We start from the raw sequence: 16,260 nt of genomic DNA on the forward strand, positions 1-16,260 counted from the left end.
TCTACAAGCAATGAACCAAACAAAGCCTGTCATCTTATAAATTCGAGCCACATCTTTCTTGCCTCTGCCTATGTCCTACCCCAAGAGTGATGCTACAGCTTGCTGCAGTAACTCCAATCCCCTACCCCAAGCATTCCTTACTGCTTCCACCCTCTCCTCCAACACCTGTACGTCTCTCCTGAACTCATCACTGGGCAAAACCAGCACAAGCTCTGGCTCCACCATAGATGAGCAAGTAGGGATTTACTGTGGTTACTTTAGGTGGACTAAAACTACCCCACTCCTGCGTTTCCTGTGGTGAGACCACTGAGTATCCACTCTATGTAGCTGCCCATTTTTATGAAAAAAAATAACTCTGTTGTGTTTGAAAGTTCCAGTCCTCTGGCATGGTTGCTTGAAATTGACCAATCCATTGTAAAATTCCATGTGAATAAAAAATTGAAAGCTTGGAGACTCTGAAATTATAAGCCAATCTAAGAGTTGGGCTTTTTTTTTAAATAAAAATTGTATCATTTGTAGTTTTTTAATCAAACTTGTAGTTTGGGGGTCCAGAGAAACCACATATCACACCACTGCCATCTAATGGAAGAAAACATCAGCCTATCATTGGTCCCATGGAAGACCCAGTCACACAAAAACTGTTCCATCGAGTAGAAGAGTCATTCTACCACCTCGACACGGCCTCCTCCTTTTCTCATATATAAATTTAGCTCTTCTCAAAACATCCTGGGTTGAAAAAACTTACTAAATGTTATCCAAATGTATGACTGCTCTCAGGAGAACCGAAAGACTGGTTTGGGGGTTTCTTTTTCGAGGAATTCAGTATTATTTTTTTTTTTTTTAAAAAGTTATTTAACTCCATTCAAAGTCGTAAGATTACTCACAGTACCTACATTAAGTGTGGACCTCGCTCTTTTTCAAAGCCCTGGGCTGCAGTTCATAGGACATGGTTGTCTTTAATTAATTTTTACAGAGTACAATTTGTTTCTGTACCGTCAACCAGTACCTAGAGCTTTACTGCTGTATGGCTACCATAACCTAAATAGATGGAGTAATACTAATAACATCCATCAGTTCCTTCCCCAGAACTGGTGTGGGTAGGGTTTTTGTTCGGCATTGCGGGAGTTACACCTTTATTGCCAGAGGTTACAATTTTTCTCGTGTTGCACACACACTCCTACTCTAGCAATCCTACGCCATCTCCAGACAGGCAGCCCTCAAAGACAGAGTTAGTAAAAATGATGGCATGGTCTATTAGTGTTTTACTTACACTGTACATTATCTGCCAAGAAAGAGAACATTTACTTAATTTACTCGGGTAAGAGACTTCTACTCTTCTAAATAAAAGACAGGGATGTGCATTAATAGGGGAAAATGTGAACTGTGACTTCTCTGATCGCTGGCATACCACAGAAGATAAGTCACACTATAATTAACAGATCTGATTCAGAATGGTTCCTGTTGAGTAGTCGTGTTCAATAAGAGTGTCAATTGGATTTATTAACAAATAGACACAATATCAAGGAAGTGTTTGTTTTGCATATGCTGTATACTCCACGAGCATCTAAGAGCCGGTTCCAGCAAAACTAAGGAGCTGGGCACTGTCCTCCTCTGCCTGGGGGTTCCACAGGTCAGCTGCTGCACTGAAGGTCTTGAGACATTTGAGAAACCAACTTCTCAGCAGAGTACCACTGCTTTTAGAAGAGATGACCTGCCTTCAAGCAACCAGAGGCCAAACAGATTTCTGGTATATGAGAAGCTATACCATGGCATTAGAGAAAAAATATTTAAGCAAAGCAACCCTGCAAGACAGTTGAAAGAGCCAGTGCATTGCAAGTGAGCTTTCAACAAAGCTGATTATGAGCCAATGTTCAAAGACAGAAAAATTTCTCTTCTGCTCAGTTCCGTGATATGAAATAGATATTTCCAAGTCTGCTGAGACCACTAAGAGCCTACTAACATTACCCAGTCCCAAAATGCACTTCAAACACATGCCAAACCATTGGCAAAGTTTTACACAGACCAATGAATCAAAACATTAATCACTGTGTATAAATGGAAATTTTACTTTTTTTATTTCTCTGGAAGGAAACAAAATTAAACCAATTATTTGCCAGCGATATGGGCCTGCAAATTTTGGAAGCAGTAAATTAAGAATAATCACAGATTAGATATGTCACATAATACTTGAGCATCTTGGGCCTCCTCACAGAAAATATTTGCTAGGCCAGGAGCTCATTCATGAAAAGATAATGACCCAAGAAAATTTTTCTTTAATTGCAAAGAAGACGTTTAAGAAAGTGTCTGGGGAACTAATTAGAAAGGAGTTTCCTCTGTAGAGGACCTGGCTTTAAACCCAACAAGCAATTTTTAGAGGACTTGCTTGAGACAGAGCACTGTTTAGATGCATTCAAGAATGTTTGCTTTGGTGCAGCAACATTTTGCAGACATGGGGGTGGGTATGTCTCCGAGTCCTCATCACGGCAGGGCAGCAGCCAGTGCTGGCAAACTCCAGCTATGATGACTTGCTTAGCACAAGTCATCAAACCCTTTCCTATTTCACTTCAGCAGATGTGGACAGCATTCAAAAGTATACCAACAGGAAAATCTCTACCTCTAAGCTAAAGTGTGATTTTGCAAAACGCTCGTGCACTTGCCAAGACACATATAACGCCTGCTGGCCACCCCGTCATGTGCCAGGAAAATAGTTCACCCAACAGCATCAGATGCTCCCACTGAGTGTCATTACTTTTTTATGTTACCTAAACATCCATAAACGCATCATCTGTAAGTACAAGGGGATGGCTACATATATATTCTTGAATATACACATGCACATCCCCCTCCCACCCCCCATCTAGTTTCTGAAAACTTAAAATGGTCAGATTTACAGAGCACCATAGCTCATGAGCCTGCAGATCAAACAAGCTTCATTTGATAAGGTAGGGTGTGAACTTACACCACTTCCTTCGTGAGTGAACGACATCATAGTTTCTTATTAGCAATGCTTTTCATTTTATTTTGATGTACACCAGCCTTTAGGATGTTTAGATGTCTCCTTTAGGTATTTTTCCTAAAGGCTTGGTTCCTAGTCTCATGTGGTTACATAGTAATGCCACTTTTTAATTTAAAAAGAAAAAAAGAATCTCAGCTTTTACTTATAAAAAACACAGGAGTGAAAATGAAGTTTAAAAAACCAGCAAACAAAAAACCTCCAAACATGTACAACTTTTAAACAACTAACCTTACGATGTTTAAATGTATCTCATCAAAAAACTTAGCAGGGCAAGGTTTTTTGTTGCATCCTCCCCACCCCCACCCCTTTTTTTTTTTTCTCTGTTTTGAAGTGGGGACTTGGTGACACTGCTAAAGATTTTGTCCTTCTAACTCAGGACATGTAATTTTATCAGCTAGCTTGCTAACCAAAGTTGGTGCAACTCTGCATAGTTTGTGCTCTCTGTTCAAAAGACCCAGGATCAGAAGGACCAGATTAGTTGGGGCTGCTACAGGTCAGTAGTGAGATGGATCAGCAGAGCCATAGATAAAACTTGCTGAGTGGCTGCCCACACTCAGCATCTATCCAGCCTTCATGAACGCCTGTCGGGCAACATGCCAAACTAAAATATTTCATATTGCTACACTTTTAATAACTTGTGAACTATTATGGCACTGATCAAGTAAGTTTTGAGTAGATCAAAAAAATGCAAACAAACAAACAAAACTAATGCACAAAAAATCACCACATCCATTGTCTATCCAGGCATCAAAAATGGGATTGATTTATTTGTTACACAAGTCTAGAGCTTCAAGATTAAATAAGTCTGTTTTACAAATTATTTACTTTCTACAAGATCTATTTCCCCTTGAAGCATGCTGTGCATGCCCTCCTAGTGTGAACAGTTTACAGTCTGTGATCAGGCACAGACCTACTTGGCTGGATTTTTTTTTCTCTCTCAAAATGGCAATTCTGAGAATCATAAATAACACAGAACAGTTATTGCAATTCGAGCTTATTCCCAATAAATAAAATTTATTAACTAAATAGCTTTCTATGCAGCATAGCTCTTTCTTCACTAGCTCATTATTTTACATAGACTTGCTTCATGTTGCTAGTCACAACCAAATTGTGCCATCTCAAGTATAATAGGAACGGGAATTAATAAATATTAAATGAAAATGCATAATTTCATAGGATCACAAATAACCTTTAGTCTTCATACAATATATGCAAAAAAAAAGCCCTTTCTAAAATTTAAAGTTATGAAAGTAATTTGTCTAAAACACACCCCAAAATAGATCTACTATATGCTTACAAGCTTTGTTTATCTGAAGCTTCCAGCTCATTAAGCTCCAATGCATTAGGGTACTTAGGGATGCTGGTGAACTTAAACAGATGAGTAGCACCACTGACACAAGGCAGGACAGACTTGTGACACAAGACAGGGAGATATGAAGCACCACTTTATCATGACATTCAAATTATCTCTAACACTGATAGTAAGCCTGCAGTTATCCCATTTTTGTTACACAAATAAACTCTCAATTTATAAAATAGGTCATGGTAAATTTTAAGTCCTAGTCTAAAAAAAGCAAAACAACAGGAGAAATAGAATTGTATGCAATACATGCTGGGTTAACGCAGATGACCTCATGGCATTTTTTTACCATAAACCCACTGCAATCCTAACGACTGTGTATTTGCATTCCTAGTTCTCATATTTTAAAAATGAATAGATCATTGCTAACATTTCTCAGTAAGAAAAATGTCATAATGAAATATTACAATTATAGAGTCTCTATAGTTCCCCTCATCACGCTAGGCACATTTCTCTCCTAAAACAAACACTGCAATTCAGCAAATCAAGTCATGCATGGTTTGAAAAAATATACATAAAATGAAGAATACGCAGTTGAAGTGTTTGTCTCCTAGACATTACTGTGACTCATAGGTTTTATTTATTAAAAAAAATAAATCCCACAGGTGGGATTTTGGACTTTTAGTCGTTCTCCCGTGCTCACCTTCTAAGGTCCTAGCAAAATGCTCAAAATCATACGAGCTCCTGATTAAACCAGGAAGTAAATCTGCATGCATGCAATTAAAGTGTCTACAAGGGCAGATGCAGATGACAGTAATTCATACTGTAAGAAACAGGCTTGTGTATTTGGCAGATTAACTGTTCTGTATTCCATTGCTATGAGGTATGGAAACTGTACTGTGAAACAACCATTACTCATTCCCTCTGCTCTAAGCACGTAGGTCTATCAAAGGCAAGCCAGTCTGGAGAGGGCGGGGGGTGAGGGCTGGAAAGCGAAGAGTCTACACGTTTCAGATTAACGCTTCTCTTGAATGGTTTCTTTTATTTCATTTCCCCTACTTTTTAAATTAGCAAATACAGTAGACCCAGAAGGGAAATGCACAAGGCGGGGAGGGAAAGGGAAAAAGCAAAAGCAGCCAAAACTCTCCAACTTGTTCATTAGGGATTTTGTGTTTGAACAACTGAATGAATCATGTCTCTGTTTTTCATTATTCTCCATATGTGATTGTTCACTGCTTTGTTCAGTGATTTCTGGCCATTTTGTCATGACTGTGCTTATTTTGTTTTATATATTGTTCTATTACAGGGTGATTGTTGCTTCTCCTCTGCCTCGCTTAGCAGTTACGCCACCAACAAAGAGCAATCTGAAAATGAGAGGTTACGTCAAAAGGTTTCCCTAGTGAACTCCCTCGCAGCATATATGATTACTTTAGACCCAACTGCTTAATTCATACCAGGGAGAAATCCTCAGATAACACCATTCTTCAGCATGACAGGAACGTGATGGGTAGCTTTTTAAAAATCTGAGGAATATCTGAGAATGACTTAAAGTCCATTGGAGAGTGTTTTCCTTGTTTTTCCAAGAGGAAACCTAAGCATTCCTGCTAAGCAATAACCTATTTTAACAAATCTGCTGTTACATGGGGTATTTACTGGAAATAATTTCTTTGCCGTATTAAGTATTTTCCACTTTTGGCTCTACTCTATACCTTGGTCAACAACAAATGACACTAAAATAGGTACTGCAATCTCCAATCATGTGATGACTTCTATCACCTCCTTGAATTTAATCCACTCTACTGCAGTGGATACACATCACAAGATGATATGTTAATTTAACAAGATATCTCTTATTTTGTGGAAGGTGAGTGAGATGCAGAAGACTGGAAAGGACCCAGCAAATTGCTCAAGGTTTTTTGCTTTTTGCTTGGGTGGGGTTGTTTCATTCCCTTGGTTTTGGTTTTTGTTGGGGGGGTGGGGGTGTGTTGGTCTTTTGGTGTGTGGTTAGTTGTTTTTTTTTAAGAAATGGATGCATGTCCCAGTGTGTTAGAGAGACTTTCAACTTCAGGAAAAATCTTAGAGCAAATACTCATAGAAATCCATTCACAGACACTCAAAGGTAACAGGTGATTAGTACCATGCAAGCATGATTTAGCAAGAATAAATAATGTCACATCATACTTCAAACTAGAAGAAGGTAACTAGTCTTATGAATAGGTAAGTACTATATATATATATATGTATTAGTTAAACCTTGGTTGTCTCTCATAACTTGAGCAGATGGGAGAAATACGATCTAGCTAAAACTGCTATGATATAGTTGCCAAACTGATTAGCAGATCCAATAACAAAATAAAAGTTCTCAATGGCTCAGTGTTGCACTACCTGGTGTACTGAAAGGACTTCCTCAGAAGTCTTCCCCAGGTCTGTTATTATGCAGTCTTTCCGAATTATCTTGTCCAGTGGATTAGAGAAATCATTTATTAACTTGAAGAGGATACTAAAGAGGTAAGTGCTGCAAGCACTCCGGAGACTTCAGATTTGAGAATAATCTCAGCAAATTAAAGAGTAGCCAGGGAAAAAAAACAGGATAAAGTTCAATACAGACAAATAAAAAGTACTAGCCTCAGGATGAAATAATCAACAGCACAGAGCAGAGCACACAATAAGGAGAGCTCGGCTGGCAGCAGCGCTGGAGAAAAAAATCACAGAACCGGGGGCTGCAGAGAATCTCTTGGCATAAATCAGCACTGTTGCTTTCATGCAATACCCTGTGCCTCAGAAATATATCCATATTTTAAATACACAAAGTTATTTACATGCATATATCAACCAAGAGTAGCATCATGTGATCACACAGAGAAGACAAATGAAACAACCTCTCCACAGTATTTAAAATGGTAAGATTTAGGCCGTCTGATATCCTCTGCCCAGCTCTAAGGTTTTCAAGTAAGAACTGAGCTAATTAGAGAGATCAGTGAAGTGCAATATAATCAAAAACTTAAACCAAATTGTCTTTAAGGAAAAAGTCAAAGGACCAGTGTTCAGTTTAAGGAAAAGATAGGGCAGATAAGTCTTCAAATATATCTTTGCTTCAAAAGAGGAAAGGAATAAACTGTTCTACATGTCCACTGGGGATAAGAAAGGAAGCAATAGGCTTAAATTGCATCAAGGGAGATTTGGGTTAGACATTAGGAAATGCTTCATTATAGTGAGGAAAAGGAATGCTATCACGGATTGCCTGAAGAGCTTGAGGAATCTCCACCACTGGAGGCCTTCGAGAGAAGGTTAGAGAAACACCCCTCTGCAGTGGGTTAGGGCTGATCCTGCCCCAGGGCAGGTCCTGACCTCTTCAGGTCCCTTCCACTTCTGATTCCTGGGAAGCTTTTTTTTTTTTTGGCAGCCTTACTGAAGAGAAAGGAAATTGTACCCAGCATTTAAAGCAAAAAAAGTCTACACTTTTTATGCCACTAAGCATAATGTTAATAAATCCAATTATGTTTACAATCATTTAATAGCACCACTTATGTCATAAAGATGCATCTTTGAAAATACAAATAAGTATCTCTGCCCTACAGTGTAATACAACAGCGTGAAAGGAAATTTTTACAAAATTGCAACTCACTGTTATATGGCCCCTACTGCAATAAACTCAAAGCTAACTACAATATACAGAACACCAAACCCAGATGTTTTTCTTTCTCAAAATTCTACCATACATGTTCTTTACAATCTTTCCACTTCACATTGTGTTTGCGAAACACATCCATTCCTTTCCTTGTTACCACCAGCAATGGAAACAGAAGGAAGTTCTGATCACATGGCACAACGTTTGTGGAGTATTTACCAGTCAAACACACATTTAAAAACAAAACAAAAAGCTAAGAATTATCATCGAGCATGTTTCCCCCCGATTCCGTCCACCAGCCTTTAGGCACCCGGCTTATAGCATCCGCACTGACGACACAGCGGTCTCAGACAACCAAGCTCAGTGGAGACGAACACGTTTCTCCTGTGGACTTCACCTCGTTACTCAACACACTAATTCGGTTGAATTCGGTTCAAATCCAACTTTACCTGCTTGATTTGCATTACCATTTCAGATAGACGAATGCCAGAAAAAAAGATGAAAAAAGGATGGAGCTGACACATGAGAGCACAGAGAACACCTCCATCTTGTATGGTAGTGGGAAGGGGGACAAGGATCTACACATCCCCATCCCCAAAGGGAGGTCTTAGTCGAAGTGTAAAACAGAGAAGTGTGGCCTCAGGGTAACCCCAACCTACCTGATCACAGGCGTCCTATTTCTTACCCCTCACCTCAGCCGCTCAGGCCCCTCCAGCTCTCCTAGCCCCAAGCCCCAGCTCCTTCCCACCCTGGAGCCCCGGCCCCGAGCACCCCTGCCCCAGAGCCCCCTCCTGTCCCACTGTGGCACTCTTCCTCCTTGTTAAACCGGCCCACAGCCCATTCGATCCACCAGCAAATTTGTAGCTCCACCGCGCTGCAAGCCCCCTCTCCGTACAGCTCCCCACACCGCTCCCTGCCTCCACAGCACCAGCCCCGCAGCGACCACAGCAGGCATGTCCCTCTGCCCCCAGCTCTGAAACCACAACACTCGCCCCTGTGCCCCCTGCCGCTGGCCACTCTCACAGGGCCTTCTGCTCTCGGACTACCCTGCCTGCCCACACAAGGGTATTCCTTCATAATTCAATTTATTAAAAAAAAAAAAAAAAAAAAAAGCCCAAGAAGAACGCCCAAACCCAAAAGCAAAACATGTCTTGTTCCTCCTGTGATATTAAAAAAAAAAAAAAAATAGAGAGTAATGTTATCAGAAGCCTGCCAGAACAGTGCTCCAAGGAAAGAAAACATGCGTTCAGGCAGAAGCAAACCCACAGCAGCGCTCGCTTCTGATGGCAGCCCATGACTGAAAAGGTTGGTGGAGTTTTCTAGGACTTGAATGACAGTCTTCCAATCCACTTTTCTCTTGAGCAGCTAATGAATACTGTTGCTGCAGGCAATAAAGGCACACACTTCTACAAACCTCACGAACATCTTTGGTACAAATGGCATGATGTTGCCCCGTCTCGTAATTTCCCCAAATGTTCTCTCTGCTGCTTCTCCTCACACCCTATCTGGCCACTCATGAGACATTCCTGTACTGCAATGCATTTTCTTTTTACTAACTCAGACAGAAATACTGTCCAGAATGTGATTCTTATCAGAACAACCCACTCCAGTAAATCTTATTACTCCAAAAGGATTCTTGTATACCACTAGTGTAAAGTTAGAGTCATTTTGTACCACAGCTTCTCCCCCATAGTCTTGATGGCTTTCCAGACTAGTAAATTAATAACAATTCTAGTCCTGAGATACTACTAGACATGTTAGTCAATATAGCTATACAAACACACACACGTGTGAAACATGCTATATTTCATTAAAAATTGTTTTCATACATTAGTAGAAATATTAACAGCACAAAACTGGAAGAGGAATAATTTTTATATCTTGGTATTGCAACTTGTGGATATATTTGTGTCATAAAGAATAATTTTTACTTCCAATAGCGCAGTCCAAGACTTCACAAAAAATAGAAAAATTAAACTATGTTTTGCTTAGGAAACTTTCCCCAAAGGTTTCTCATTTTTATATAGGAAATCAATTTGCATCACTGATGATATCATTCAAATCAGACAGCACTATGTGGTTAGAAGGTAATTTACTCTTCTGCTGAAGCAATTTGATACTTGTTCTGATTTGTGATTTTCATTTTGTTTGTTAATGAAAAAAATTAATGAGCAATGTTACTGGAAACACAACTCAAAGCTTTGGCATTATTAAATATGTTTGTAATATACTGTACATTATGTTGATTGCACAGTTGGAGCTAAAGCCTTGGCAGTCAGGCCACCAGTCAATCATTCAAACAGACAATGAACTCACAGGGTGGATGTTTTGCACGTACCTTTACACTGATTTGTGTTTTTGTCAAGAATTGCCTTTGTGGATACAATTTTTCCATACCTATGGAGAAAACAAAAAAACAGAAATACATGTTATTATATTTTAATAATGTACATAGTTATTTTTGCACACATATAACACATATATACTAACTAGGAAGAGATCCAGTGCTCTTGAAAAATGTTTGCCTGGTGCTCCTGCAGAGGTTCCTTCGGCAACTGCAGTTCAACAAACACCTTTAGAGTTCACCTGCAAAGCACTGGTCATTTGCCACACCCTGTCCATCTCTGGTCACTGCGCTGCACTGCCAGCATAAATACCAATTATGGGAAGCAGTTATGGACATCAGCACTAGTAAAGAGGTTTCTTTAGTGAAATTCATTAGGTTTGCTTAGGTTTTTTTTTTTTCATTTTTAGCTGCCAAACAAGGTTTGCTTTAATACAGATAAACCAGGCTCCTCCAGGATTAACAAACATGCAGGAATTAGGATAGTTTTTTTACATGCCTGCACACGGAACCGTGCTCACATGTGTATCCAAGCCTGCACATACACATTCTGAACTTCCATTTTGCACAAACAGAAGCTTTGAGGCTTATGTGCATCTCCTAGTTCTTTCTGTATGAATGTTAATACTTGAATTTACATCACCTCCCACAGGTAGCATGGCACTGCACTGCAATTTGATAGACTTAGCATGATGAAGAGGGAATTCAGGCAGCTACAACTTGTTGCATTAAGCAACTAGACCATAAAACAGATACCTGTCTTTACCTCACAGAGGTTAAGATTAAAAATGCAAACTTTAAAGTATCACAAAACCCTGGTAAAAGATCACAGAAGAGAGCATTTATAGCTGAATATAAGACTTCAAGAGAATAAGGAAAATAAAATTATTTCTCAAGTTACTGTTATGTCTTGGTCTCTGCTTCACTGAAGAGAACTTCCTCTAAAGTGTCCTTTCCCAAAATTTTTTTAAAAAAACATTACTGGTATTTTGATAGACTGGGCTTTCATTTGGAAGACTTGTCCATGGAAGACAACTTTCACCATAAATGAAGGATGCATTTTATATATATATATATAAAAACATATATAAATATATAAAAATATATATAAATATATAAGTATATATAAAAAATAAGATTATAATAAAATTGCATCTTCCAATGGCAAAGCAACACCCATGAAAAATAACCAATAGCTCATAAATTATTAACCACTACAATGTATGGCAGACCGATTTTTATTTGTTAATCTTTATTAACAGCAAGATAAATTTGATGTCAGTGACTTCTAATTGAAGTGCAGAAACCAGGATGTGGAAGACCTTGCTGCAACACCCTTCTCTGCCTCAGGAGGAAACCCGTGTCTCCTGCTATACAGATAAGAACTCCAACAGCAGCAGAGCACTGTTCTACATATTCAAGGCCACGCTCTTCTCTGCCCTACCAGTTTGTAAACATAGCCAGTACAACAGAAAATAAGGCGTGAGGTGGGGGGGGGGGCGGGTGGAGACAAAGACAGGGAGCCAAAGAGAGGAAGGTACCATCACAGAGGAAAAGGGAAAAAGGGATCTTCGGGTTTTAGTCTGGACACAGCAAACAAATTATCTCGTGAAGGGGGAGCGGCACCAATGGGAAAGATTGGGAACAGCCTGCCTAAACATGCTCTTTAGTACCAGCAAATACGATTTGAGGCAGTTTTGTGCCTGACAAAGTTCTCAGCTGAAGGTTCCACACTGTGAGTGACATGTAAACACTCAGCTTTATCTAAAGGCCACTGTCTCTCCATCTCTCTTTACTCTGTTTTTGTGACTGATGCAAAGTGAGCTTTTTCCATTTCACAGTTTTTCCTTTCCCTAAGAACCCGCAAAAGCATTTGTTTCCATTTGACTTTCATTTTGGGGAGGAAAAACATGCTTTGCTTTGTTTTATTTCAGACTGAAACCAGTCAGAAGGAGGGAAAACTGACCTAAAGGCATTAACAGTTTGCGCAACCCAAGCTGAGCCCCAATTCATCCATGTTTTAGGAATCAAAAAAATTGGTACAAGCCTTCCTTCCCTCCACCCCCACCCCCCCCCTCTTTTTTTGCTGGCTCTGTAGACAGGCATAATGCACTGCACACTCCACCACGATGGCTATGTGGGCACATAGTTGTGGGTCTATTTTGCCATAGCTGGCCCAACTCCAACCACATACATAACAGATTTAATGTTAACCATGAGATCACATGCTTTTCTAACCTCAGGTGTTTTCAGAACTGGGGCCTTTATACTCACTTATGTTCCACTTAATTTTATAATTCTTCATGGTAATACCTGAAGTTGACTTTGGCCTCGAAGACATTAAAGCACTTATCTTAAGATACGGCAAATCCAAATTCTCCGCCAGTGTGATTTACGGCTGTTCACTGGGCCAACTTACCCAGCAGGAAATTTGGCCTGTGTGGTGCATCTTCATTTCATTTGTTCAGATTTAAAATCAAATACATGAAAAACATGCAAAAACATGCCTATCTCCTGCAGTAAAGGGCCTCTGACAGATACATGGAAAAAGAATCCAACAAAAATCGGCAGCTAACCCACAACAACCTCCAATAAAACACAATCCATACCTAAACTTCCGCCAACAAAAACTAACACCCGGCCTCCATTTCAGCCCAGCCACTCCTAATGAATTGATATGTTGTTTCATCCAAGTCACATGAGGGCTAAAAGTTAACATTTCTTGCCAGCAGAGACAGGCATTTATGGTTCCACTGCTTTTATTACAGATTTCCCAGAGTTATTTGCTACATACTGTGATCCTGCACTTAGTTACACTAGAAATTTTACTCACACAAGTAATTCTGTTTCAGAAAAGGTTTCCTCCTGCAGGTACAGTTACGTGCACACTTTCACATTTGCAAAAACAGACATCAGAGTGATAAGAGGCACCACAATGACAAACACCGTTATAGGCAATTAGCCATATGCAGGCAGTTTAATCTACCGCTATAAACCTTGAGCACTACCACAAGAAAGTAATTGGAATTAATTTGGACACTGTTTTCCTAAATACTTCAGGTAATTATTTTACAGTAATCAGAACATCAGTTCTGATGAAGAGTGTTAGTTTGTATGCTGCAAGAAATCAGGAAGGTATTTTGTTCCTACAAATGTAGTCATATTTCTTTCTTGCATGTGTAGAGAATGGTATTAAGTTATGTCTCCTCTCCCAGTCTTCAAAAGCTTTGTTTGTGTGACCTTTAATTCTGTTTTGATTCACCCAGAAATACCAAAAATGTATTGTTCCATAACACCCACAGAATAAGGATAAAGTGCATCACAAGAGCTGGCCTCTTGTTTTCTTATATTTAAATGGAAACTAATATAAAATTCAAGAGCCTGCACACCTCTGTTCTACAAACTACCATTACCATTAACGTAACAAGTACCACGTATGGTTTACTTGCCATGTGAAAACATGAGCACAGCTTAATTTCCTCCTGAGTTATGGTGCACGGAAGTATTCTTTCAAAGATTTTGAATCAAAAATTGTGGTCAGAAAAAGCCGATTGTGGAACTGAGTTTATCTCAATGCCTTATTACCAGTGCTTCAACATAATGACTGTATCATTAACGATAACCTACTGCATCACAGTATCTAAGGGAAGAGACGTAATGAATCTGTGAGATGGCTACCTCAAGAACGTGTCTGCTGAACATCTGAACTGAAATCTCTATTAAAAAGATTTCCAGACATGCAATGTGTCGTTTTTCCATTACATTCTTCCCAAAGTGTTATCTAAATCCATAGTGAGCACAAATAAAATTGTTTACACGCTTTGTAAAAAATCCTTTAAACCCCTTATATTCAATTATGCTTTTAATCTTTTTCTACATCATAATTTTCATTTAAAACAAGGTGGTCAGATACGTGAAAGAGCTTCCATGTTCAGGAGCAAGTACAGACTAGGACCTCAGCTCATTAAAGAAGGACCCATGCAGCGAGATGACTAGTTGTCTTCCCTGTTTCTCATAATACGTAAGGACTGCCAAGAAAATAGTAAGATTTAAGAACTGCAGAAGGTGTATTTCTCCAGAATGGAGAGTTACTTGTGGAACTCATCGCCACAGCCTACGCTGATGCCCCAACAGAGCACTTCTCTACAAAAAGCTATCAGATGACTTCCAGGATTAAAAATCTGTCACAAAATTAAAAACAAAGACACATTTATGGCCCTCAAAGTCACATACTGCCAGAAACTAGGAGAGGATACCAGAGTAGTATCATCACACGCTGTCCCTGTTTTAACATCAGACACCTCCACAGCTGCTAAAACAAATTCCTGTCTGACTCAGCCCAGCCATCCTTTCATTCCAAGAGAACATTAATTTGGGGGGGGGGTGGGGGGGGTGGCGGGGTGGAAATACCTTCTCACAAACAAACAATTTTGCCTTTTCTTGCATATATATCAGTTCAGGGTACTGTTCAAGACATCTGATATCCATGATTAAAATTACAAAGGTCACTTAAAAACACTTCACTTGCAACACAGTAACACACACCATATCCCACAACAGGTAGGACTAAGAGGAGACCCTGCAGTGCTGTGCAGAGAAACAATCTCCCTGCTCAGACCCATCTACAGAGACGTGTCAAAAAACACCCTCGAGAGCCGCATCCCATTGCACCCCACATTTTCTGACTACTCAGCAGACTCGGGGAAGATGCAAGCAATGCAGAATAAGCCCTGAACATACATCAAAGATGTAGTATTGATAGATCATTTCAAGAGCTTGCAGGCAGGCAGTCGATGAGCACTTACACTGCAGACAAAGCTCGTCCTCGTCGCTCCCAGGAAGTTATTTGATAACTGCTGTTAAAATGGAGACAGCTCCTGAAGGAAGCACTTCAGCTGCAAGCGATAGCACTCGCAAGACGAGGGAACCTTACCCACTGCCCACACTGATCCCAGACTGGAATTTGCAGTCCCACAGCACACAAAGGATTAGAGCCATTTCTGCTACTGCCTGCGGGAAGCTGGGGGTGCAGGGAAGGCATGCAGGCAACCAGGGTTAGGAGGCAAGTGAGATTCAGCTGGGGGCTAGCTCAGGGCTGAGGAACCAGGTACCAGCCACCCCACTGCTGGCAGGCGGTACACCAAGGTGGGAAGCCTACTGAGAGACAGCCACCACCGAGAGTTGCTGGGTCAAAGAACGGATCTCCTGGGAGGTCAGACTGGTTGGGGCCACTCAAACTTTTCAGCTTTTCCACATCATTACAGAAAACAAAAGCCTCTGGGGTAGGTATTTTTATATATATAATAGGATCTTTCTTATTCTGTCCGTCAAGCCAGCCTTCGAGCTGCCCACGGCTAGTCAGGTAACCAAAAATAGCCATCAGACTAGGCAGGCCAAGTCTCTCGTCACTCGCCCGACGCGGTGCTACACACACGCTGCCACCCTCATCTGCAGGGCAGCAGGCGCACAGGCACGTACAAAACACAGCTTTTGCCCCATTTCAGTTACTTGTATATTTTAAATACATGTGAAACTTGGGATTTAAACCCAAGTAACCGGTCTCCAGAATTCTTCCTTCCTTACTCGAACCAAAACGAGTTATCATGTAATCTCCCAGTTCAGAGTTTAATAACGATATCCCCAGTGTTAGGGTTCACGCATTGCTCAGAGCACAATTCACCCAACTGAAAACAGTCTACATTTCTGGGCATTTAGGTAATATATGCTTTTATCTTGGGAACTTCTGTACTGGGATGAATTTGACCAGCAGTAATTGGATTTAGATAAGCAACACTGAGGCTCTTTCATTCTTGTGAATTAATATATAAATAGCATAACTGGGTTTATTTTGTTTAAAGCAGAGACTATGAGGAAAACCACGGATTTGGGAAGGAAAAAGCAGCCCACATTATGAAGGCCTGAAGTACAGAAGAAACTTCTGCTAGGTTTCTCGGAAAGATGTTATTCTTATA

General features: G+C 40.1%; 1 protein-coding gene across 9 annotated transcripts in view; it reads right to left on the reverse strand.

Moving 5' to 3' along the window:
- Positions 1–16,260, reverse strand: part of RBMS3 (RNA binding motif single stranded interacting protein 3) — a 719,039-nt gene that overhangs the window by 316,522 nt on the left and 386,257 nt on the right. For all 9 annotated transcript variants that reach the window (XM_040589729.1, XM_040589728.1, XM_040589727.1 and 6 more), the window contains one exon: positions 10,283–10,341. In XM_040589729.1, the coding sequence (XP_040445663.1) occupies positions 10,283–10,341 (59 nt within the window). The remainder of the gene's footprint in view (positions 1–10,282; positions 10,342–16,260) is intronic.

Source organism: Falco naumanni, chromosome 4, assembly GCF_017639655.2.
Source record: "Falco naumanni isolate bFalNau1 chromosome 4, bFalNau1.pat, whole genome shotgun sequence".
NCBI lineage: Eukaryota > Metazoa > Chordata > Aves > Falconiformes > Falconidae > Falco > Falco naumanni.